Raw genomic sequence first — 26,668 nt, forward strand, 5'->3', positions numbered from 1 at the left:
TATAAATTCATTCATTTAATAAACATTTGCTAGGGAAGGTATTCAACAATGAATAAAAGAGAAAAATTTTTGCTGTCATGGACCTTACATTGTAGCATGGAGCAAAACAAGTTAAAGGTAGAGTGAAGTAAACAAGAAATATATATAGTCTGTTAGATGGTGTTAGGTGGTAAGATCAATCATATATGTTCTGTGACTAGTGTGAGGAAAGATTTTGTAAGAAGTCTACTTATTTGAAGTAAATAAGCAAGATAAAGAACAGTAGGAGGGGCTGGGGATGTGGCTCAAGCGGTAGCGCACTCACCTGGCATGCGTGCAGCCCGGGTTCAATCCTCAGCACCACACACAAACAAAGATGTTGTGTCCGCCGAGAACTAAAAAATAAATAAATATTAAAAAAAAAAAAAAAGAACAGTAGGAAAGGAAATCAAAGAGGATGAAGGGTGGGATGTTATGTGGGCCATTCTCCAGGGCTATATAGTATGGCTTTCTGCTATGATAGAAGTATTCTGTATCTGTGATGTCCATTATGGTAACTGCTAACCACATGTCACGTTTCAGCCCTTGAAGGATGAGTAGTACAACTAAGAAAGTAAATTCTATTTTACTTAATTCCAATTTATATTGAATAGCACAGTATCATTGTGAGGACTTGACCTGTGTAGTAGCGCAGGCCTGTAATCCCAGCAGCTTGGGGGCCTAAGGCAGGAGAATTGCAAGTTTAAGGCAAGCCTCAGTAACTTAGGGAGGCCTTAAGCAACTTATTGAGACCCTGTCTCAAAGTAAAATATAAAAAGGGCCAGGGAATTGGGGATGTGGCTCAGTGGTTAAGTGCCCTGGGACCAAAAAAAAACAAACAAACAAAAAAAATTGTTCTTTTTAATAGGAGTAACTTGAGCTAATTTTTACTTTTCCCATCTACATTACAGATTGTAAAACCTCCTTAATTTTGTTTTACTGTAAGATAATTGGAGATTTAACTAACATTTTGTTTGTTTTCTTTCTGAACCCTTTTAGCGTTTAGGAATATACTTTGATGAATACTCAGGAGAATCATTTTATCGTGAAAAATCTCAAGAAGTCTTAAAGTTGCTGGAAAGTAAAGGACTCCTACAGAAAACGATGTAAGATCAGGTTATGATTTTTTTAGTTACGCATTTTTTGAAATTGGTGTTGCTGTATTCTTTCAATAAGAATAACAAAATGCATGGTGCAGCCGTTCTGGCTTTTTCTCATAGTGCTTTTTTTTTTTTTCTTTCTTTCTTTTTCTGTTTAAAGTACTTTGCCACATGCTTTTGCTGTCAGCAAAAGTCTGGTAAGGGTGGGAGAAAAGGTATTATCTGTTCTTTATATGAGAGGGAACTGAAACACAGAAAATGTAAGTGAACTGCCTTGAGTCACACAAACTGATAAGATGTAACTTTAAAAGGAAGTAGAACTACTTCTTAAGACTCAACCTTATCTTTTTTAAAAAAAACTCTATCCTTTTCAAAAAAGGTTTAAGGAAGCTTGGATTTAAGGAGTAAAAGTGAACAAATCAGGTAGTAGGGTAGGAAATAAAGTCAGAGGTATTGTTAGTGCATCCCTACTGGTATTGTTTTCTTGTATATATTTAATATATTATGTAGAATCATTTTATTTTTAAAAAATCATTTTTAATTGACAAAAGAGAAATTGCATGTACTTATGGTATATGTATGTCTTAATGTATGTATACATTGTTGAGTGTCTAAATTTAAGCTAGTTAACATACTTGACTGTGATGAGAATGAACTCTCTGAAAATCATCTCTCACAGCTGTGATGACATTTAAAATCTATTCTCTTAGCAATTTTCAGTTTATTATACATTATTATTAATTATAGTCACCATATAATAGATCTCCAGATCCTTCTTCCTGTCTGACTGCAACTTTGTACCCTTTAACATCTCATTCCCTATCCCTGGTATACTCTGCTTCTGAGTTAGATTCTTTTAGATTTCACATATAGGTGAGATCATATAAGTTTGTTTTTCTGTGTTTGGCTTATTTCTCTGAGCATGATTTTCTTCAGACTTATCCATGTTGTCAAAATGACAAGGTTTTCTTTTAAGGCTGGATAGTTTTCCATGGTGTGTGTATATATATGCCACATTTCTTATATCCATCTCCTGTTAGCAAACAACTTGGGTTGACTACATATCTTGGCTATAATGGATAAAGCTGCAGTGAATGTGACAGTGCAGATATCCCTTCAACATACTGATTTCATTTCCTTTGGATGTGTACCCAAAAATAAGATCATAGTGGATCATAATGGATCATAGTGTAATTCTGCCTGTAAAATTTTTTTAAAGAACCACCATATTGTTTTCCATAGTAACGTACTAATTTATAATCCTACCAGCATTATATAAGGATTTCTTTTGTCCACATCCTTACCAACACTTGTTTTTTGTTTTGATAAAAACTGCTCTAAGAGGTCGATGAGCACTCACTGTGGTTTTCATTTGCATTTCCCTTATGGTTAGTGATGTCAAGCACCTTTTCATATACCTGTTAGCCTTTCGTGTCTTCTTTTGAGAACTGTCTCTACAAGTCCTTTGTACATTTTTAATCATATTATTTGTTTTCTTTCTGTTGACATTTGAGTTTTCCTTATATATTCCTGATATTAACCCCTCATCAGATACATGATTTGCAAATACTTTCTCCCATTCTGTAGATTATCTCTTTACTCTGTTGATTGTTTTCCTTAGCTCTGTTGATTGAAGCTTTTTAGTTTGATGTTTCATTTGTCTATTTTTACTTTTTTTTGCCTGGGCTTTTAGGATCACAAGCAAGAAATCTAATAATTTTATAATTTCAGGTCTTTTGTTTGTCTTTAAATCATTTTGTACATGGGGTGAGATAAGGGTCCAGCTCCATTATTCGGCTTGTAAATATCGAGTTTTCCCAATAATATTTATTTATGAGATGGACCTTTCCCCATTGTGTAATCCTGGCATCTCTATTGAAGGTCAATTGATTATAAATGTGTGGTTTTTATCTAGGCTTTCTGTTTTGTTCCACTGGTCTATATGTCTCTTTTGAAATAGTATAATCCTGTTTGGGTTACTATAATTTTTAGTAGATTTTAAGATGACTGGTGTAATTTCTCTAGCTTTTTTCTCTTTTCCTTAAGAGTTTTGTGGCTATTTGGGATCTTTTGTTTTTCCATAGGAATTTTAGGATTTTTTTTCTATGAAAAATGTTAGGATTTTGATAAGGAATGTACTGAATCTGTAGATCTGTAGTTTGAACATTTAAAAAATATTGTTCCAATCAGTGAACATAGATTATCTTTTCAGGTATTTGTCTTAATTTCTTGCATCATTTTATAATTTTCACTGTACAAATCTTTCACCTTATTTAAATTTATTCCAAAGTATTTTAAATTTGTTGATGCTACTGCAAATGGAATTATTTTTCTTTATTTCACTTTTAGCTAGTTCATTATTGGTGTACAGAAATTCTTTTGGGTTTTGTTAGTTAGTTTTGTATTACGCAGCTTTACTAAATTTGTTTATTCTAGCAGTTTCTTGGTGAACAGTTTAGGATTTTCTATATAGAAGATCTTGTTTCCTATGAAGAAAGACTGTTTAACTTCTTTTCCAATTCAGATGGCTTATATTTCATTTGCTTGCCTAATTGCTCTTTAGTTTAGCTTTTAGCTTCCTGTCAGCTGAGCAGAGAAATAGTGCAAATCACAGGAGCCCAGGCAACTGTAATACAGAAGCATACCAGTTGCTTACAATTGTCACTTTTCATAGTCCCAAAGCAAAATTTCTCCTGTCATCTTTATAAAGAAGACATGAAAAATGTAGTCAATAGCATCATCAGTAATGCTCTTAAGGAAAATTTTAAAATTGTTATATATAAATTCCAGTTTTTCAGCTGGGTGTGGTGGCACACACATAATCAACCTGCTCAGGAGGCTGAGGAAGGAGTATTCCAAGCTAGAGACCAGCCAGGGTAACTTAGTGATATCCTTTCTGAAAAAAAAAAAAAAAAAAAGGTGGGAGGCCAGGGCAGAGGATGTAACAAGGTGTTTGCCTAGCCCATGTGAGATCCTGTGTTCAATCCCCAATACAGCCAAAAGAAAAAATCAGTTTTAATTTTTGGTCAAGCAAAAATACAATAAAATTCTATGGTTTTTAATGCTGAGGAATACTTTCTAGCATGTTAAAAGTTAGTCTAATATTAATGTATAAAATCCAATTAGAAAAAGAGTTTATGATATTTCATAGTTAAAACTCAGTTGTAATCTCATTTTTAAACTAGCCATATTAAAATTTTTACCTGAGTAACTTAGTCAGTGTTACAGATTTTAAAAATATAGGATGGACTGGGGTTATAGCTCAGTGGTAGAGCACATGCCTAGCTTGTGTGAGGCACTGGGTTCAATTCTTGACACCACATATAAATAAATAAATAAATAAAATAAAGGTCCATTGACAACTGAAAGAAAACAATTTTAGAAATATATATATGTGTGTGTGTGTATCATGACCAAACATTAATTATGTCATACCCACTTTTTTTTTTTTTAATACCAGGAATTGAACCCAGGGGTGCTTAACCACTGAGCCACATCCCAGCTCTTTACATTTTATTTAAAGATAGGGTCTCACTAAGTTGCTGAGGCTGGCTATGAACTTGTGATCCTCCTACCTCAGCATCCCGAGCCTCTAGGATTACAGGGATGTGCCACCATGCCCACTTTTAATAGATTCTCAATCAGAGTTCTTACTTCTTGGTTTTTTGTCCATTGCTTGTTATAGGTTGAATTGAAAAGGCTTATTGCTATTTGATTTGCCAGACGTGATGTTATAGATGTACTTTTTGAAGTTATAATTTGTTTCAGAGTTGCCTTTTTTGCATTTCTAGAAAAGGAACAGCTGTAGTAGATCTCTCTGGGAATGGTGACCCCTCTTCAATTTGTACTGTAATGCGAAGTGATGGGACTTCTCTCTATGCAACCAGGTTTGTTGCGTCTGCAGGGGGAAACATTGGAACATATGTATGACTTGGTGTTCTTTTCCTAGGATCAATGCCAAAATAATCATTTCATCCTCAAAAATCTATAGGATTTCCACACTAGAATACATTGTTTTACAAACTATAAAACTGAATTTCTTCATAATCAACTACTATGTATTTTTACAATTGTACATGGTGGGCAATTGTACTAAAAGGTGACCAAGTTAGCTTAGTTCTGTCCTCATACATTAAAGATCATTTTATATGGACATTAATACCAGAACTCATTATGATTATGGTAAAGTAGACCAAGAGAGATGTAGCCCTGTTGCTTTTGTGTGTGTGTGTGTGTGTGTGTGTGTGTGTGTGTATTTTTTTTTTTCACCCATCTCCATGATTCATCTCAGGGAAGGGAACATTCTCTGATGATCAGTAAGAACTGAGTTTAAACCCAACATTATTTTGGGGATAAATCTAGTAGGAAAAAGAGTCAGAACAATAAATAGTCATACAAGCAAGCATGACCATACCCAAGCACTACTGGCAAAAGGCTCCAGTGTCTCCCAGGCAAGAATTTTATATTCTAAGTCACAAACCACTTTTGTTGTTGTTTTACGGTCCTGGGGATGAACGTAGAACTTCATGCATACCAGTTAAGCTACATCCCCAGCCTCTACACAAACTACTTTTGAAGCATAAAGTCATATTATTATTGGCAGTAACTATAATCATTTATTGCAAACAACTTTAAACAACCAGTCTTTTAATTATCCCTAGAACATTCATCTGTTTCTATTACTTGAATTTTTTTTGTGCCAGCAAATTATCTCTTGACCAGTGGTTAAAAGAAATGTCCATTCAGAATGAAAATTCATATCTGAAAGACTACAACTATCTTGATCTGTTTTTGTGGACTATCATTAGGTCTAGAATTTCAATATTACTACTTTGGGGAAAAAGAAAAAAATTCCTTGGAACAGAGGATGTATGACAGAGTCCCCACTGCTACTCTGATCTGGAATCTTTTTCACTCTTTCATTATGTCTAGATATTTCTATATATTTACTTTAACACCTGTACTTTCTCTTTTTTCTTTGGGGAAATAATTCTCCCTTTGCTATACTGGGTTCCTTATAGAATACCTCTATATGTGAGGATGTGAATTAAAGGAGTTGTTGGAGCAGAAAAGAAAAGTGCAGGAGAATACTGCAAAAAGCACAGAGCATGGGTCTGAGACATGGATTATTTGTTCTGGCACCACAACTATCACTTCCCTATCCAGGCTATGGTTCCCTGCTTTATGAAGTGGCAGACCTGGACTAAAATCACCTGGCATTTCTTCCAGCTTTCAAATTCAGTTTCTATAAACTCAACCTAGAACTGTTTCTTACATTTTCTTTTATTCTTTGTTTCAAGAGGTTTCTTTTATTTTGTCCTTGGCTAAAACCAAAAGTTTAATGGGACTATGAGGTTGTGACATCATTTTTGTAATAATCTTCTTCACTAGTATTTCTCAACCTTTTATTATCATAATCCCTCTCAAGAATCTTGTTAGCTATAGTTTACCTAACTGCAACCCTCATGAATTTTTAATGCCACAGCTCTGCTGTATATTTGTGTATACTGTAGCATATTTAAGCTGTATAAAGAACAAGATTGTCTTGCCCCTCAGAAACCAGTTTTTGCCTTTAGTGAGAATGCATATTCTGTGCATGAGATGGGTACTGATGATAATCTTCCAACATTTCAAAAGATTTAAGAATTTTTTTCAATCCTTCCAGTATTATGTATTAACCAAAACAGTTTTAATATTCAGCTTTAGTATCATTTTGATAATCTTGGACTTATACTTTTATAGTTTATGGTTTACTTTTTATTATTTTACACTATGTTCAAAGTAAATACTTCGTATTTAATTAGAGATAAAAGAGGTAGGTGTAATTTTTATCAAAGGACTTATGGACTTTTAATATACACTATAAGGTATGGCTTCTGAGTAGTCCAAGATTTTGAAGATCCTTAATAGTACTAGTAGAAGAGTGCTTAGATGATACCTCTTTAGCTACTATATCATCTATATTTAAATTATTTAATTGTCATAAATGTGACACTTAGGGTTTTTTTTTTTTGTAAACATTTACCTAGAAGATACTTTGCCTGTAGCTATTATAGTTTTTATTATTACTTGTTTCAGAGCTTTGCTTATTTATTTATTAGTTTCTCCAGAGCTTTTCTTATTACTACTTTTCTTAAACCTGTTTTGTATCAAAAGTATTTATGTATTAGGACTATACAAGCATGTATCCTATATTTTGGACTATTGGATAATATAGTAGTTCTTAAATAGAAAAGTTTTGTTGTTATTAAATAGGTAAAATTAGTTATTATTAAATCTATATAACTCTTAATTTATGGCCATTTTTTCAGAGATATAGCAGCTGCTATAGATCGAATGGACAAGTATAATTTTGATACAATGATTTATGTGGTAAGTAATCACAATAAAGATCAAAAGGTTATGACCCCTACATCATGAAAAGAGCAGAGATAGAAATTATATACCATGTTGAAAAATACTGAAAAATAATTTTGTCAAACTCAAAATTCAACATTAAATATAGTTAAGGTAGCAACCTTTTTTATATGTGGTGCTGAGAATCAAACCCAGTGCTTCATACATGCTAGGCAAAGCTCTATCACTGAGCTACAACCCCAGCCTGGCAACCTCTATTTTAGAACGACTTGTGTGTGTGTGTGTGTGTGTGTGTGTGTGTGTGTGTGTGTGTGTGTGTGTATGGTGCTGGGGATTGAATCCAGGGTCTTGTACATGCAAGGCAAACACTCTCCAATTGAACTATATCCTCAGTCCCTAGAAAGATTTTTTTTTAACTTAAAAATGAAAAAGTTCACATTGCTTTATAGTAAAAACATTGCATAAATCAGGAAAATTGTTATGTGAAATTAATAAATTGCACTGTAATGCAGTTGTTTTTAAAGAATTTTTTGTTTTCTAATAGTTTATCTCACAAAAAGTTTTAAAACAGTACTTTTCACCCACCTATCCCCAAAGGTAATATTTTACCATTGACATTTGTAAAGACCTTGTTCAGATTTCACCAATTTTTACACCTCTCATCTGTGAGTTGGTTTTCATTAAATTTTATCATGTGCATAGATTTATGTAACCATCACCACATTTACAACATGAAATTTTTCTTTCACAAAGCATACTTTCTGGTGATCTGCCACCAAAAAGTTAGTTTTCCTCCAACCCTAACCCTGTAATATAAATGGAATCATACAGTATGTAACCTTTTGAGATCAGCTTTATTCGCCCACTATAATGAATGTTCTTGAGATTTATCCAAGCTGTTTTGTCAGTAATGTTTTGTTTTGTTTTGTTTTAATGACTGAGTTATCTAGTTTGTTCTCCCCTTTCCTTCCATTTCATGTGCAATCTCTCTTTTTATTAAAAAAGTTGCCATCAAACATCTTTTTATTTATTTTTCATTACTGGGGACTAAACCCAAGGCCCTATACATGCCGTGGCAAGCCCTCTACCACTGAGCTACACCCCCAGACTTTTTAAAATTTTATTTTGAGACAGGGTCTTGCTATGTTGCCCAGATGTCAAACTTGAGATCTTCCTGTCTGAGCCCCTAAAGTAGCTGGGATTACAGTATGCACCACCATGCCTGACTCAAACATCTTTTTAAAGTTTGTCTTTGGTCTTCTTGAAAATAAACATCATAATAGCTGAGAGAGAGAGATTTAAATAGAAATCACAGAAAATTAAAGTTCATATTTCCTCTTGACTTGATGGAGTACTATGGCCCTTATTTCCCTCTCTTAAGAGTACTCAGTTTAGATATTTTTTTATAGGCATCCCCTTTTCATATTTAGATTAAACATATTGATTGACAATGACTTTAGTCTGTCAAAACTGTTAATTTGATTCAGGTCCAACCTAGTTTTGTATAATTATTACTGTATTTTTATTTTAAATATTTTTTTCCCAAGACAGATAAAGGGCAAAAAAAGCATTTTCAGCAAGTATTCCAAATGCTGAAGATCATGGGATATGATTGGGCAGAAAGGTAATGTCTGCATGGTTCTTAATTGCTGCCCAGGGTCACTAAGTATTAGGTCCGCTAAGCCTGAAAATGTACCTAGAGAGATTTTTATTCAGACTTCAGATCTTTGTTTTAAGTTTTAGGGTGGAGAAGCGGAGTTGATTTTTATATTAATTTATGTTCTGATAGTATGTTTTTGTTAGATATTTGCCATCACTGTCTAGATTTTCAGAATTCTGAATTCCCCTCTTTAAAAGCAACTAGTAGTTTAATCACCTGCTAGTGGTTATCTTATAAAATAAAGCTCTCTGTTTAGTATGTTTGGGGCTTCAACAAGTCACATCTTGTTTTATTTTATTAATTTTTAAAACTTCACCATGAGGGGTAGTTTGTGTTCCTCTCTGGGAAGAATATTTTGGTATACTCAGGATTACCAGTTCTTTTTTAGCTTTCTGTTGACTAAATGCCTGTGAATTTCAGGTGCCACCACGTGCCCTTTGGAGTAGTCCAAGGAATGAAGACAAGAAGGGGAGATGTCACTTTTCTGGAAGATGTCTTAAATGAGATTCGACTAAGGATGCTACAGAATATGGCTTCCATTAAAAGTAAATTCACATTTTGTTGTTGAAGTCATACCTTACATGCTACTTTTATGTTTTACTAGACTTTCAGGCAATGTGATATAATTGTCTGCTGAACTTTCCCTGGCCATGTCAAAAGTAGCTTTCACTGATTTTTAGATGCCCAAGGTAACAGACCTGCTGCTCATGAATTGTTTATTTTAATAATCTGAATAGAATCTTAATCTTCTTTTCATGGACAGTTCAGGCATCGTCATTCTGTTGTCTGGGTTATTGTGTGAGGTTCCTATGTTACAAATTAGAGACAGGTCACAAGCTCTTATGGATTTATTTAATCTCCCTTAGAAAAATAAGTGTCAGCTATTCTAATATCTTACAAGGCATATCTGTAGGAAAAATAAATTCTTATTTCTTCCCTTTAATGAGGCAGGAAAAGTAAAAATTAGCCTAAACTAGGAAGGTAAAGTGCCCACTCTGAACTTGTTTGGTTTTAATTGTCAGCATGCATTTTTGGCAGATTTTTTCCTCCACCTCTATCTGTGATCTTGGCAGTGTCAGGCAGGTTAAAGAGAGCTGCCTTTGTCTATTTCAGCAACTAAAGAACTCGAGAACCCACAAGAGACTGCAGAGAGGGTTGGGCTCGCAGCGCTCATTATTCAGGTCTGTTTAGATCTCTTCTTATGAGACCTTTTTGTCTGGTATTAGAACAAATCCTAGGGCTAAAGATTTACTGTCATTGTAGGACTTCAGAGGTTTACTCTTATCGGATTATCAGTTCAGCTGGGATCGTGTTTTCCAGAGTCGTGGGGATACAGGAGTCTTCCTTCAGTACACGCATGCCCGCCTCCACAGGTGAAGAGAGACCACAGGGAAACCACTGCCCTCCCCTAGGTTGGGACCTGGGTGTTGTAGTTCCAAGACCAATAGCAGGCCCTGTTTGTTGGGTTTTTCTAGCATCTCCTATTCAAAACCAGTTAAAGCACAACAAACCTCCTGTTGTTTTTAAATATTTATTAAGCACCTACAAGAAATGCCTTTATGTATATTAACCTTAATTAGTTCAAAATCATGCTGCCAAAGAATGTATTATTGCCTACATTTTACAGATATAGAAACAAATCGAGAATTTGAGGATTCAAATTGAGATTCAATTTTAATTTCTCAATTGAGAAAATGGAGGATTCAGGTCTTAAATATGTTAGCACTGAAGTTTAGGTCTATGTTAAGGAGATCAAGATGGTATATTTGAGGTAATGTTCATCACCTACAGTTATGTGTGTGTCCTTAGATGAAGTCTATGATGTTTTTAACTTATAATAGTTTGGAAGAGACTTTTGGATCTGGTTATCTGAATGACCTCAACACTGCTTGCTTACAAGAGCCACAGTCTGTTTCAATTCTCCAGCATCTTCTCAGGTATGATTTTTTTTGGTATTACCAAGTCTGCTTCTGCTAATTGAATTAACTGTTGGTTGGTATTTTTGCTGACCACTAAAAAGTATGCCCCAAAAGTGTTTTTTCTGCCTTTTGAGAGAAGATGAAGGGCATTACTCAAGATCAGTCTTTGAGTCTTAAAAAAAGGCTATCACCTCTGAATTAGCAGAAATGCCTGGCATCTACTAGCCCATTGTTTGGGCAAGTAAAGCCTGATAAAAGCATAAACTTATGGTTTTAGAAAAGAGCACCTTCTCACCCTGATAAGGAAAAATCCTCCCTTTGTGCAGCTTCTAAAAGGCCATACATCCTTCACTTGCTTGCTGGCTTCAGCTCACAGTCTCAAATAAATCTGCCTGTCTGATGCCCCCACACTGGGCAGGAGGCCATACCTGTTAGACTTGTTAACATAGATCAGTCCCAAGAAGAATGTGGGTAGCTGAAAATAAGGCAGTTTTATTTGATTGCCAAACAGTAAAATTTACTCATGGGCAGCTAATTTGTGAAGGAAAATAAAACAACCTGATTTTCTTAGCCTTGAAGGTAGATTTTGTAGATTATGTTCCTCAAGTTGGCTGGAGGCTTTGTACATTCATTTTAACAGCCATGATATGTCTGCTCTGGACTAGGCCTAAGGGGTAGCAAGATGATTTACAAAGTCCCTGCATCAGGAATTTGTAAGAAAAATATGCATTTACCTTCAGATGTGCACAAGTCTTTTTCCATATGCCCTCTACACTTAATGATATCAAGTAAGTCTTTTCATCCAAGGTCTCTTAACAACTTAGAGTAATGTGTGCATAGTCTGTCTCTGCCAGCCCTCCCTATCATCTTTCTTTTAGGTTCGACGAGGTGCTTTTTAAATCATCTCAGGACCTTCAACCCAGGCACATTGTTAGTTACCTTCTAACTCTAAGGTATTTGATAATTTTCCTATTTTCAGGCATTAATGACATTTGAGACCTGATCCAACAATGAACATTTCTTTCATCTAAAGATTTCCTATAAATAGACAGATCCCTTGCCCTAAAAAATTGATGGTTTTGCTGCAAGTTACAGGAATTTTTGCCAATTAGCAATTCAGTTTCATTTGTTCATCAGTGACATAAAGTATAGTCACTATAGTCAAATGAATAGGGACAACTACCCACGATGATCTGGGTAGTTACGGCACAGTGCATATTTGTTGTGATAGAGTGAACATAAAAGACAATTTTAGCTCAGACCTGGAGGATCAGAAGGGACTTCTCAGGGGAAAGCAGTAGATATTAATCAGGAGAAGCATGTATCTAGGAAGAAGGAAAAAGCAGAGTTGAGCAAGAACTACAAGGATATTCCTGGAAGGGATGACAGATGATGTCTGTACACGCCTCTTTGCCATGTACTTTTTGCTATTTAGATTTTCAGGGCAGTGGGTCCATAAAAGTATTTTAAGCAGAGGCACAGAAACATCAAGTCAGCTAGAGAGAGGGTAGAGATTGAATTGGGAGGCAAATCAGTGAAACTCCGATAGAAATTTTGTGGTTATTTTAAAACCTTTGAATAGAAGTTGATTCTACTTTTACATAGCAACAGTATTAACTTCCTATAAGCAATTTTTTAATTTTTTTTTAGATGTAGATGGACATGATACATTTATTTATTTGTATGTGGTGCTAAGGATCAAACCCAGTGCCTCACACATGCTAGGCAAGCACTTTACCACTGAGCCACTGCCACAGCCCCTCCCATAAGCTATTTAAGAAAGGAAATTTTGCTTTTACTCAATATCTACTAAATTGGATACTTAGTTGAACTATTTTTTTTTCAGTTATAGATAGACACTAGACACAATTATTTATTTTAATGTGATTCTGAGGATCAAACCCAGTGCCTCACATATGCTAGGTAAGTGCTCTATTGCTGAGCTCCAAACCCAGCCTTAGGACTATTTTCTTGACTAAATTTTTTTTTTCCTTAATATACAGAGGAAATAAAGCCAGAAAATCTTAGGAAATGTCAGTCATTAAATGAATATCCTAAGCATCATTTCTCTGGGACATTGTTCTACTTGCTGCCATACCTGAATAGAAAAGGTGTTTTAAAGAAGAGTAGCTTGTGTGTGTAGAATGGATTGATAACTAGTCTCTAGCCCACCTCCTCACTCTACACAGGGAAAACGCCGTGGCATATTATACTTTTTAATTTTAAAGATTGTCCAAGTAAGTAAAAAGTTGTTAGAAAGGAATAACCTATATTTGTAAAACTAGCAATGAGGGCTGGGGACGTAGCTCAGTTGGTAAAGTACTTGCCTCACATGCACAAGGCTCTGGGTTCAATCCCCAGCCCCCCCCCACACACACAAAATAAATAAATGGAGAAACTAGCAATGAAATTATAATATCAAGAACTTGGTAATAGAACCAAGACCAAAATTTAAAACTTGAGTTGTGTTTTAGTTTGTTTTAGAAAAGCAGTGAACTTCAGTCTCAGCTTTACAACTTTGGATACCTCCTTTAGTGCTTCTAAATTTTGACTTATTCCAATTTGAGGGAAAAGAATTAGATATAACATGAACTTGATAACAGGAAATTTCTTCTTGTTCCAATGATGATTTCTCTCTTTCTGTTTTAGTCATCTTGCAGCTGTGGCACACAAAACACTCCAAATAAAAGACAGTCCTCCTGATGTGGCTGGGGTAGGTTATAATGAGCGTCTTTCCTCTGGAATCCTTAGCAGCCTCAGACCAAGATTCCAAAATATTAGTAGAATTTTATCAAATAACATTTTATTATTACATTATAGAAATGTATTTTCTGATTCAGGTAATAATTAAGAATTGGAGTCTAACAACGAATGTTCATAAACTAAGAAACACATTTTCCTACTCCGGTATAGAGTTAAAAAGTTCAACCATTCTCACTCCATAAATGCCTTCTGTACTAGTCTTGCTGTAAGGGATTCAAGAATTTGTTCCCTTACCTAAACTCTAGGGCACTTGAAATATTATTCCTACTTTAAATTAGAAGTTAGAATTGCTTCTAAAACTTGCTGGTGCAGTGGCACATGTCTGTAATCCCAGCAGCTCTGGAGGCTGAGGCAGGAGGATCAAGAATTGAAAGCCAGCCTTAGCAAAAGCAAGGCACTAAGCTACTCAGTGGGACCCTGTTTCTATATAAAATTCAAAAAAGTTAGGGCTAGGGATGTGGTTCAGTGGTTGAATGCCTCTGAGTTCAATCCCCAGTATCTCTACTCCCCCCAAAATTATTTCTCTTCTAAAACCATTCTTATTTATTTACTTACAGGTAGCATGTTATTGAACATCTAATCATTCTTTGGTTTATTTTGTAGGCCAGACTTCATCTTTTCAAAGCTGTCCGTTCTGTCTTGGCCAATGGAATGAAACTTCTTGGAATAATTCCTGTATGTAGAATGTAATTTGTAATTAAAATGGTGTTTTAAAATGCTAAGTGAATTTCAGTTATTTGTTTTTAGATGAAATACGTATGACTTACCAACTTATTTAATCCTTATCCTTAACAAAGTAATGTGAGTTCCCTCATGGTCAGTAGGTACTTAGAATTTGTAAAACTAAGTTGTGTCATTTTAAACTCAAAATATCGTGGTCTAATGGGGATAAAGAATTTAAACTATGACTTGACGTTTCTTATAGTGTCATTCTTCCAGAAATTAATTTTGGGCAGGCAGGGGGGAATCAAGGATTGAACTCAGGGGCCCTCGACCACTAAGCCACATCCCCAGCCATATTTTATATTTTATTTAGAGACAGCAAGAGCACCTCACTCTTGCTGAGGCTGACTTTGAACTCGTAATCCTCTTGCCTCAGCCTCCCAAGCCGTTGGTAGTCATGGCTAGTTCTGAAAAATAAGATTAAAAAAAAATTAAGCATCTTTTTGGCAGTATAGCTGACAACTCCCAGAGAGAACCTACCTCACACTTACCTTTTAGTTGATACATACTGGCAGCTTCCTATGTTAACTTCAGGCTGAATATATTTGAATAGCAAGAAAATTAATTGTACAGACATTCACAAAATGCAGTCCAATAGTTAAACTGTATTTGATGAGGAATTAAAAAAAAAAACTTTCTGTATCTACATATTTGTTATGTAGATTTTGTGTGACTTGATGCAATAACATGAGCTTGATTTAGATGAGTAGGATGTGATTTGTTTGATCAGCATGGCCATCCTCTGCCAGCATTTTCATTCACATCTTTTGTAAGTCATTCTAAGTGTTGCTAGTAGAAGTTTTCTGAATATGAAAATTTTCATCTCTTTTTATGAAGAAAAACAATATGAGTCAAAGTTTCTCCGGTTGGAATAACCATTGTTTTATATTGGCAAGTATGGTTTACCTTCATCTAGAAGACTCATCCCTACAGTCTCAATTTTAAGTGAGTTAGCTTCCATACTACTTTCTGCTTAAAATTCCCTTAGCACAAACATCCACAGAATAAAAATGTATAATAGGTACAACCAGAGATATGAAAAATTGTGCTGTCTATGTGTAATAAGAATTGCAATGCATTCCACTGTCGTTTATTTTTTAAAAATCAATTAAAAAAATGTACAATAGGAACATGTTTTATATGTGCATGCAGTATCATCCCTCTACACTTCTGAGACATTTTCTCCTTCCCAGATCAATTTGAATCTTAAGTGATATGACACATGGACAGTAATGGTTAGAGCAAAGTCTTCACAAAAGCAGGTCCCTGAAAAAAGACTCATTAATTTCTACAACCAAGAACCCTATAACTCTGATTGCTATTATTTAGATTTATTTGGTTTTGTTTCACTTAAACCACGTTTATAGATATTATTTGCGAACAAAGAACCTTGATATGATTCTACATGCTGAAAGAAATTGGTTTGGTTTTCTATGTTTTTGCATTCTTAATGGTCATATCTACATTACAAAAAAAGTGATTAAACAGAATTCATATAAATAAGTTTATTGCTGAATTTCCCAATTAACATTATAGAAACTTTTTTAAAAACACTGAAATTTAACAAATTATTGAGAGCCCAACATTTAACCATACTTTATAAAAAAAAGTATAAAAGTGACATTAGAAATGTTTTTGAAAAAAAGTATACCTTCTAAGAGGAAAGAAATATGAACCAGACAATGAATGGCACAAATACAGCACTAAGTACTCAGTCACCACCCAGAATCATCGTCTGAGTTATGAAATAGATTCCATTACACATTCAAGTTTGTTTCTGAACCAGCTTGTCTCGTTTCTGACTCTTTAAAGAGCTAGGTCTTTACTGCTGCTGGGACACAATATTGTATGTGAACTGGAGAACAAGGAAGGGCCATCCTTCTCCCCTGGTACCTGAACAAGAGAACAGTTAGTACAGAAATGGCTTTGGCACTTTAACCCTTGAACATTGTCCCACACCTTGTTACTTGAATATTGTAGCTTCACATGATTTTAATACCATATCATCTCCATACTTTTAATATACATTATTTATATATACAGTAATAAAATTCCTTCATTCTAAACAGTACAGCTTGAACCCAAACAGGCTCACGTTAAATCTCTGTATTAACAGTTCATTCATATAGCTTTCTTCTTGATTCTTATGTCATACCGTTAATTGGTTCTCAGTTTAATCTACCTTCCAAGATTGACTTAAGGCTCTAGTTTAATGCAAATAGTTTAGTGATAGTAGAAATCTCTCCTGAGGCTCAAATCACACTCCAATGATTCTCTCTTTTGAAGCTGTTTCACCCTGTTGGATGGATGTAGTGTCTTGTCTAGGTAATCCATAGAGATATATGGAAACACATACAAGAAGAGTACCTAGAGCAAAGGTAAGTGCTGAGAAGGAGGCAAAAAAAGAAAAAGAAAAGTTTAATTTGTGTTTGTGCTTTTAAAGCTCTATAACAATAAATTTCTGAAAATTTTAAATTAAGTATTTATACTATCATAAGAAATAAAGCTAAAGATTCTGTTTTTATGATGGTAATATTTAGAAAGTTTGTCCATTCTAGCACAAAGGAAAAAGGGGTGACATTCACTGATCACTGAGAAAGAATAGCTTCTATAATTTGAATATAAAATATAAATACATTGAATGCAAAAAAATAAAAGCAGTGTGTGGGGCTGAAGTTGTGGCTCAGTTGTAGAGCGCTTGCCTAGCATGTGTGGGGCACTGGGTTTGATTCTCAGCACTGCATATAAATAAATAAAATAAAGGTCCATTGACAATTTAAAAATATTCTTAAAAAATACAGTGTGATGTGGCTTTTCCATGATATCAGAAATATGGAAAAGTTTAGAGTAAAATACACTTGAACAAAATTCAGAGTTAGGTGACCAATTATTCAAACCACTGAAAATTTCTGAATGGGAAGAGATAAAGTGGTGATTTAGTGTATAAAATTACATGTCCTGCAATACTTTTTAAATCTTTATTCTGAAAATCAGAATACAAAAAACGGAATTACCACTTGTCAAAACTTGGCATGTAAGCATTATATAAATAAATGCTTATGATGAAATTCCATTAAAAATAGAACCATATTCTATATCGAGTATACAATGGCAGCGTCTTAATAGCTTTTTAAAAAATGGCATGCAGAGAAATGACATCAAGCTATGATTTTAATTCACCCCTAAAGAGAAAAGACCAGCTTTGCTTTCAAAAAAGAGGGGCAGTTTTTAATCTTACATCTAAATAGTTAACTGAAAGCATTTTACACTATTACCAGATTTTCTTCAGGAGCAAGGACATAAGAACAAATCAGAACTACAATTAAAAGTTCACCTAACAAACAAAAAAATCACCCAAATCAGGTAAGAAAAACATCTATGGAATGTCTGGAGATATCTAACACTGAAGTTTTAAGTGGTTAGCTTTATACAGGTTACTTACTATGAATCAGGCAGATTCCCTGCAAAACAACCCCAGGAGATAGTGATGTTATTCCCATTTTACAGATGACGAAACAAACATAGGTTATGTAACTTCTCCAAGGTTATACAACTAATAAATGGTACAAGCTAGATTTGAATCATACTATTAAATGGTTTTCTGCAGCATTACTGTTTATCTACCTGCATTTGTAAAAGGAATAAATTCTAAAATTAAATGTAAATACAGGCCAGGCCTATACTTAACAGACATTTGATAGATTTTCCTTGTGTGTTAGTTTTATAATATAGAACTGGTCAATAGTGAAAATGATTATATAGCATAAAGCACCCTAAAAATATTTACTGCTTAAGTAGTTCAGAAGCCAACTGAATGGCAGGAAACTTATATTAGAAGGACTAACATAGCAGTGGTGTCAGAAAGCTAGCTATAATATTTAACTTATATTAATTACATGAGAACAAAAATGTTTAAATGAAAAAAATAAATCTTTATAAAACAGAAAATAAAAATCTAGACTTGGATTATTTTCAAAACCAATTCACACCTAACCAAGTCCAAAACAGGAAAATATAAGCTAAAGAAGGAGATGAAAATGTTTTCTGTTTTCTTCAAAATAATCCTAACTAATTTAATCCAAGTATCATTTTCTTGAGTACCATTCATATTAGTTGTCCCCAAGAATCTATGGGGCATTGAATCATACTATAAAATGGTTTTCTGCAAAATTACTGTTTACCTATTCCTATTGTAAGAGGAATATCAAAATTTGTACATGTTCTAGTCCCATATATTAAGTGGCATATTTGCATGCAACCTACAGACATCCTTCTGTATACTTAATTTATAGGTTACTTACCATACCTAATGCAATGTAAGTGGTTATATAAATAGCTGCTCTACTAGATATAGTTCAGAGGATAATGACAAGAAAAAGTCTGTACAGATGCATTTTTCCCCCAAATTTTTTCTAATGGCTGATTGAATTCATGGATGCAGAACCCACAGATAGGGAGGGCCTACTGTTCACCCTGATCATTCAGATCATCATGTATCTAACATCTCTGAAACAGAGAAGCCATGATTGCAAAAAAAAAAAAAAAAAAAAAAAAAAAAGCTCTTTTTAATAACTAAGCAGTCCCCATAAAACCCAGCATCCCTCAGCTTCAGCTCTAGGACCATTTAAAAAGCCTAACTATTGCCTCCTTACATTCCACATAATTGTGATTTGTAGTAAGAAAACTAGGAATTTCTACAAACAGCACAGCCAACTGCCATTTTTAATGAGATGAGTGAATCAGTAGGTGAAAGGTTCTTCCATTTTAACAACTAATATAAACTAAGACATACTTATCTGTAATCCAAACAGCATCACTGAAGCAATGGTAGAAAGGACAATGGCTGCTGCTGCAGAAAAGCCTTTCATAATGTTGTCTGTGTACTTGACCACAACAGAAGTATAGAGACCTCCAACACTTGCAAGAACTTGAGATAGAGAAAGAGAAAAATCTTAACACTCAAATAAATAAAACATTTCATAATGATGAGCTAATTTCATTCAGAGATGCTACACTAATTTACCTAGAAAAAATACTATTTTCCTTAGAAGCAGTCAACTGAGAGTTTGTACTAAAAGTATAGTAGTTCCTTCATAAATGTTTCTTGGATGCTTAATAATCTATTACTAAATTGTAAACATTTATTGCTATCACATTTGACACCTTTGATTATGAAAGAAAATTGTTTTGGGGTAGAGTGCCACAAAAGAAAGTCAATAAAACCAAAATTATATTTTTGAACTGATATTCACAGTATCAAAAGAATAATGTCAAATGCTATAAAGGTTTAAAGCAGATATCTAACCTTAAAAAAAAAAAAGTAAAAAGGATCTACTCATAACCTTTAATTCCTGGATACTTACAGATAACAAACCAGACATAATATGTGTAACCATAGAAAAATCCTTTTTCTTTAATTTCAGCTCCATCTGACAAGTAGGCGCCAACTAATGTCACAACAATTCCTGACAGATACATTTGAATGTTTCTCACCCAAAGGGAAGTGTCAGAACTCTTTAAGACTTTTTCAAAATACACTCCTGAAATAAGAAAATTAGACAAGAATATATTAAAGATATTATTATGAATTAATTTAAAACATCTCATTTAGAACATACCCCAGAGATATATAAAGTATATGATTTGAGGCACAAACATTTATTATGTAGGTTATGACACGATATACTGAATATTACAAATGTGCACTTTTACACCAAACATGAGGTTTAATAACTAAGAGTAACTTTAAAAGCTATATTTGACAGGAGACTATTAAATTATTGTTAAGAACAGTTTCTGCCTTTATTGTAGCAGTAAGATAGATCACAAAAGCTTATTAATGCCACTAAAAGACTCGCATTGGTCAGCCAAAAAAACTATACTATTAAATTATCTTAATCACACCCTTGTTGCAAAATAACCATAAAATCACCAGTTAAGAGTTTTTCCAGTGACATATCCAAAATAAAATTTGAATAGGACTTGCTGAGTAAAGACATCTTCCTATATAAGTTCATATAATGTCAGAAGGACCATAAACTAGATAATAAACTTTGTGTATATGTGCATTTTTCCCCAAGTTGTGGGTCCATCATTTTTTTGTTTTGAGATACTCAAAGTTAGTATGATTCCCCAGACTAGAAGTCGCACACCAGTATTAAGTTTTTTATTTAAATGAATGCATGTTTGACAAGGAATTTAAGATTTTTAGATATAAATACCATGTTAGACTTAGGAACTGGTTCTCAAGTAATCATCAACCAAAACGTTTAATGAAAAATGATTTTTTTTTATGAAAGTATGTTAGAAAGAGCCAAAGAATGGGGGGGAAACTGCAAAATAGATATACTTATTTCTACTTTTGATTTTATTTCTGCAAAAACTACTTAATTATTCAGTGCTTAGTTTTTCTGATTATAATATTCTAATTATTAAGTTAGTTATTCAAATAATAATTCTTCCCAGCATAGAAGAATATTCTCAATTGTGTATTGATGCGCTGATTTAAATACAGCGGTGGACACAAAGTATTTAATTGTTCAAAAAGTTTGCTAAAAATCAAAAGTATATTATTTGGGGAAGGGTGACTATTTCTGTTTCTGATTTGTTGGCTCCTAAGAAAAAAAGTTTAGCATGATACTGGTTAATTAAGTATAGTCTGCTTCTAAAACACCTATTTCAAGTAGTATATTTCCATATTCTACCTGTCTTCCTAGTCAAAAATAAAAAGTCCTAACACTTGAAATAGGTACAAATAACAAAAAAAAAATAGGTATAACTAATATATTCTTAAAGAGGTTCAAGTTTTATTTCTGTTGAAAATATTTCTAAAACACATTTCATTTCTCACATTGCACTTTAGCATTCATTATCTTTTCTTTATTCATTGGAGTTGTCCCTACACATATGTCCCCAGACTTTCTGTTTTCTTGATGGTAGTGATTTTATGTTCTCTTCTCTCCCTTTTTAGATACTATGATTTTGTATGTTTTCTGAGTTATACTCCATCCACCTCCTCTTTCTGTTCTGTAACTCCTAGTCTGTTGAAGCAGAGGACAACTTGAGGCTATAGGCAAAACAGACACCAAGCTGGTCAACAATAACATCCTACTGGAGCTAGCATATACAGGAAAATTAGAAAATGTATTTTGAGCTCTCTGAAGGCCAATTTCTTCCATTTTTCAGGAGTCTGTTTTCATTTACTTCTGGATTGTTGGCTAGAGTGAGATAGTCAAAGATGAAAAAAGTATGTTCTTAGAAAGCTAACTGCAAGTCTGAATAATAACTGAGGTCTGAACTGAGTCAAACAAGGCCACACATTTACTAGAAATAACAGCTGACACAAAACTATAAGATGATAAAGCTTTAATGAGAATAAAATTGTTATGACAAAGCAAGATAAATTAGGTCCATTTTTAAAAGTTTTGACTTCAAAAAAATGTAACAACAGGTAAAATGATATTTCCATAACTTACCTGCAAACCCTGAGCACAATACAGCAATTGCTATAGCACCAAACCCTAATAATGGATTCTGTTCCACCTGAAATATTAATTTAAAAGTTACTTTCAGTCGCTAACAAATAGAATTTATCCAACAGTCCACACAAATGAATTAAAAAATCAGTGGTACAGTTCTACCAAAAAGTATATTCATATCAGGTATTCTATAGAATAAGACAGGACCAAACAAAACATAAAGACCGTTCCAGAAATTAACCAGAACACTTAAGTTAAAATGTATCCCTAAAATCAGACATAAGATATGCATAATATGACATGAATATCTTCTGTTTCCTAATACCAATAACTAGCATAGAATTTTGCATAGTTAGCCTGAACCTTAATTTTCATTTGTCACCACCCTAATTCATACACTTTATAGCATCAATCCTAGAACTTATTTATTCCCTAACAGCTTGAGGATGAAGTGCTGGTTTTGAGACTCCCCTCTTTATCAAATATAGTATAACTTCTGTACCAAAATCAGTGCTGTATATTGAATTAATAAATATGATGATGATACACAGGTCTGGCTGTTAAATAATTTCACGTATAGGAAAACTGACAAATATACACTGGGAGACATGTGCCAATAGATATATGTAAATAGGGCCCCAATCTACTGTTTCAACTTTATTTTCTCTTTCTTCCCTAAATTAATCTCCAGGAGTTTTCATCTGTCTCTCCTGAAAGATACTGTTTCAATGTTGCTGAAATTAGAGGGCTGACACTTGGCTATAATGTAACAAGAAGAATACACCTTGTTCAAAATAAATAAGCCTAATGTAAGGATAGTAAGTACCTGAGAGAGAAAGCTTGGTCTAAAATGTTTGTATGATGATTAAAGGAGAAACAGAAGACACTGTAGACCAGTGGTTCTCAAAGTATGGTCCCTGGACCAGCAGCAGCAGCATCACCTGGGAATTTATTAGAAATGAAAGTTGTCAGGCCCTACCCCAGACCTACTGAACCATAAGCTATGGGAATGGGCCCAGCAATCTGTTTTAAATAACCTTCCAGTTGCTTCTGATAAATGCTAAAATTTAAGAGCCACTGCTATACTATAAACTGATTAACATAGATGCTTTCCTAGTAAGATCACAAGACTGGCATAAATACTAGGAAAAAAATCTTACTGTGAGATTATCACTAAATCTGCTGAGAAGTTCAGACTAGTAAAAATCAGTGTCTAATAACTTCTTGACTTGCTTTCCTGCCAATTTAGTCTCTACAGTTAGGAAAAACAGTGATAAAAACAGCTTCTCTGGACTTAAATTCTGATAAGAACTGATAGATGATGAGGTAGACATAACAGAAACTTTGGAAGAAAGCAACCTTTTTATCCTAGCATGAGTGATAGCCAGACACAACAAGTTAAAGGACATGCACACTGTTCTTGAATAAACAGAATTTAATAAACTTCCAGTTAATTCCATGGCTAGTGGGATGATGGTTCGAGACATATTATGAGTTTCTGAAGAATGAGGTACTGATGAAGAGTTAAAAAGAACACATAAAGAAATCAACATGACCGCTGGGGTTGGTGGCACACGCCTGTAATCTCAGTGACTTGGGAGACTGAGGCAGGAGGATCATAGACTTGAGGCCAGCCATGGCAACTTGAGACTCTATCTCAAAAAATAAAAAGGGATAGGGAGTCTAGCTCAGTTATAGAAGGCCCCTGGGTTCAATCCCCAGTATCACCGAAAACACAACAAAAAAAGCAACATGACTCCTTGAGGGCAACTTCACTGAATTCTGATTATAGGAACAAAAGAACTGAGGTGCAGATCACCAAGAGGAATATATAATAAGGAATTTCAAAACAGTATCAAGAAACTAAAAAATCAGAATAAATAGGGCCTTATAAAAAATACCTTAAAACATTAAAGAGAAGTGATGTCCAAGACTTCTGATTTGCTATTATAAGAATACCTTGCTAAGTAAGTTCAGAAGTCTCTTTACCAAGAAATTCAGAAATAGAATAATGCTAGTACTAAGTGATCATAGCTAATATTGTTGTATAGAGTACTAGCCAAATGTTAAAGCAGACTTAGATGACTTGAACTTATGTCTAATGGTCATCATTGGAAAACAGTGTGGTTTCCTATTACTGTTAGATATGAGGTGTCCCCAAAAGCTCATGTGTGAGACAATGCAAGAATTTTCAGAGGTGAAATGATCAGGTTATGCTTTAGCTGGGTGGTAGCTGTAGTCAGTTAGGGTGTGGCTGGAGGAGTTGGGTCACTGAGGGTTTGACTTTGTGGTTTATATTTTGTTCTCTCTTGCTTAAAATATTACAGAATGTTCTAGAGTGGCCCAAAGTAGGGTAACCTGCCCTATAACTTGCTTTAGCTAACACCTTTTTTATATACATTACCTATGTGAGGTGAACCTAACACCTTTTCTATTGGTGTGAGGTATCAAAGTTAATATTTAACATTTAAAGGTTTGCTCTCAAATTATTCCTCTACAGTTTTATAACTGAATTAAATGTGTAGTGCATATCTGATAAATGTTTTGAAATGTCACCAAGAACATGAGCATGCTTCCACATCATCTAAAGGTAATAAATACTAATCTAAAACACATTTTCTGAAAATGGACAGTTTTCTACCAATTTAAAGAGGAACAAACTTGCTACTTTTATAAGTTCTCTTCACATTCCTGGCTGCCTTCTCTTATGTCTAAGAGAACCACAGTCCATTTGTTAAAAGTTGAAGCAAGGTATTCAGTTGTAGAGAGAAATCCCTTACTTTTAGAAAATCATTCACTTGAGTTTCTCTTCCTACTTCTTCTTGGGGAAGAGTTATCAGTTATTAATGATAGAGGCATAGAGTGTTTTCTTAAAAATCAGGTATGTAGGGCTGGTGATGTGGCTCAAGCGGTAGCGCGATCGCCTGGCATGCGTGCGGCCTGGGTTCGATCCTCAATACCACATACAAAGATGTTGTGTCCGCCAAAAACTAAAAAAAATAAATATTAAAAAATTCTCTCTCTCTCTCTCTCATCTTAAAAAAAAAAACAACAACTCTTAAACGAGTTGTCTATACACATGGTTTCCATGTCTCATTTCCTATTCACTCTTTAAAAAAAAAAAATCAGGTATGTATCTTAACATTCACTCTTAAAAACTTTTTAAAGGGCTTTTTTTTTTTTTTTTTTTTTTGCCTATTATTGTCAGCGAACAGAATACTCATCCCCTGTCATCCCTATCATTGACAGAATATGTGCCAAAATATGAGAGACTGAGTTGAGAAAGAATGCAAACTAGATGGGCAAAGTCTTCCTTAATATATATAGTCTAAAAAAGTCTACAAGTTCTTAATATATTCACCATATGGAAGTTGGCACAGTTGTAATCACAAATTAGCTACTAACTATCTTCAGACAAGTTACTTCACCTCTTTGAAAATATTATATTTTGTCATCCATAAAAGAAAGGGGATATTGTCTAAGGTACCTTCTGAATATAAAATGCACTTTAATACTTTTCTCTAAGAATAAAAGACAATAAGTATTACTATCCTTTATAATAGTATAATGCTAAGGGGGTAAAAGTCTATCAATTAGGCAAAGTTTATTTAAAATCATAGAAATTTAATCATACAATTTGATGTCTGAGTATATAAGATAGGAAGCTTTCTATTTTAGTTATGGTATGCATTTTATTTCTTACCACCACTTTTGTAGCTTGAGCTGGTTTCCACTGTACAAGGGTGACTCCGCCACACAGCATAAAAACTGAAATCCATTGTAATTTGCTGAGTGTCCGGTTTAACATTAAAACAGTACATAAAGCAGTGCAGGGAATCTTCAATTGGTAGGTCACCTGGAAACAAAAACAATTAATAAATTCAGCAAAAATTAGCCTCTAACACAAATATATTATTTCTGATGCCATTAACAGAAGTATTGAGAAAAAATATTTCATAACATGAAGAATAAAAACCTTCCTACTCTAAAAGTATTTTTTAAAATTCAGAGCCTTTGATTATCATTAATGCCGCTTACCTGGTATACTGCTGCATCCAGATTGCTAAGAGCTAGGAAAGCCATGTTGTTCTGAACGGCATACACTAATGATGGCACACTTAACTTCATCAGTTCCTTGGGGCTCCCCAAGACGTTTTCACTTAAAGATGTCTTGAATCTACCCAGACTACCAGTTTCTCTTTGAAAAGAAAAGTAGGAGATGAAAGGGTGGTAAGGTAGAAAATTTTAAAACATGGTTTAATAAGATTCCTATCACATAGGATAGTAATACTGTGTTAGGTCTACTGATATAATGTAGCACACTTTAAAAAATAATTTCCAACTAATTTTATATTTATTCAAAGAAGCATATTAATGATACATTCCCATTTTAAAAATTAAAATTTCCCAAGCACATGCTGTAATTGTAATTCTAGCTATTCAAGAAGCTGAGGCAGGAGGATTCCAAGTTTCAGGCCAGCCTAGGCAATTTAGCAAGGCCCTTTATGAAAATAAAAAATTTAAAGAGCTGCAATGTAGCTCAATGCTACATAGAGGACCCCTGGGGTTGAATTCTTAGTACCATAAAAAATATTTTTTAAAATTCTACTTTTGTTATTAATTTTTTTTTTACTTCCCCTCCCTCAATCC

The 26,668-nt window shown here is 34.0% G+C and overlaps 2 protein-coding genes across 4 annotated transcripts in view; one reads left to right on the plus strand and one right to left on the minus strand.

The window, feature by feature from the left end:
- Positions 1 to 14,741, plus strand: part of Rars2 (arginyl-tRNA synthetase 2, mitochondrial) — a 61,026-nt gene extending 46,285 nt beyond the window's left edge. The window contains exons 10-20 of one of the 2 annotated variants that reach the window (XM_026411364.2): positions 1,018 to 1,124; positions 4,910 to 5,005; positions 7,430 to 7,490; positions 9,023 to 9,099; positions 9,556 to 9,680; positions 10,249 to 10,316; positions 10,399 to 10,508; positions 10,977 to 11,072; positions 11,933 to 12,007; positions 13,704 to 13,767; positions 14,421 to 14,741. In XM_026411364.2, coding sequence (XP_026267149.1) covers positions 1,018 to 1,124; positions 4,910 to 5,005; positions 7,430 to 7,490; positions 9,023 to 9,099; positions 9,556 to 9,680; positions 10,249 to 10,316; positions 10,399 to 10,508; positions 10,977 to 11,072; positions 11,933 to 12,007; positions 13,704 to 13,767; positions 14,421 to 14,507 — 966 coding nt within the window. In that variant the 3' untranslated portion in view covers positions 14,508 to 14,741. The remainder of the gene's footprint in view (positions 1 to 1,017; positions 1,125 to 4,909; positions 5,006 to 7,429; positions 7,491 to 9,022; positions 9,100 to 9,555; positions 9,681 to 10,248; positions 10,317 to 10,398; positions 10,509 to 10,976; positions 11,073 to 11,932; positions 12,008 to 13,703; positions 13,768 to 14,420) is intronic. The other variant, XM_026411375.1, reaches the window with a different exon arrangement.
- Positions 14,742 to 16,057: 1,316 nt separating this feature from the next.
- Positions 16,058 to 26,668, minus strand: part of Slc35a1 (solute carrier family 35 member A1) — a 31,001-nt gene continuing 20,390 nt past the window's right edge. For both annotated transcript variants that reach the window (XM_026411304.2, XM_026411311.1), the window contains 6 exons: positions 26,057 to 26,216; positions 25,722 to 25,874; positions 22,016 to 22,082; positions 19,904 to 20,080; positions 19,333 to 19,467; positions 16,058 to 16,925 (listed from right to left, as the gene is read on the minus strand). In XM_026411304.2, coding sequence (XP_026267089.1) covers positions 16,798 to 16,925; positions 19,333 to 19,467; positions 19,904 to 20,080; positions 22,016 to 22,082; positions 25,722 to 25,874; positions 26,057 to 26,216 — 820 coding nt within the window. In that variant the 3' untranslated portion in view covers positions 16,058 to 16,797. The remainder of the gene's footprint in view (positions 16,926 to 19,332; positions 19,468 to 19,903; positions 20,081 to 22,015; positions 22,083 to 25,721; positions 25,875 to 26,056; positions 26,217 to 26,668) is intronic.

The sequence above is a fragment of the Urocitellus parryii genome, chromosome 8, assembly GCF_045843805.1.
Source record: "Urocitellus parryii isolate mUroPar1 chromosome 8, mUroPar1.hap1, whole genome shotgun sequence".
Lineage (NCBI taxonomy): Eukaryota > Metazoa > Chordata > Mammalia > Rodentia > Sciuridae > Urocitellus > Urocitellus parryii.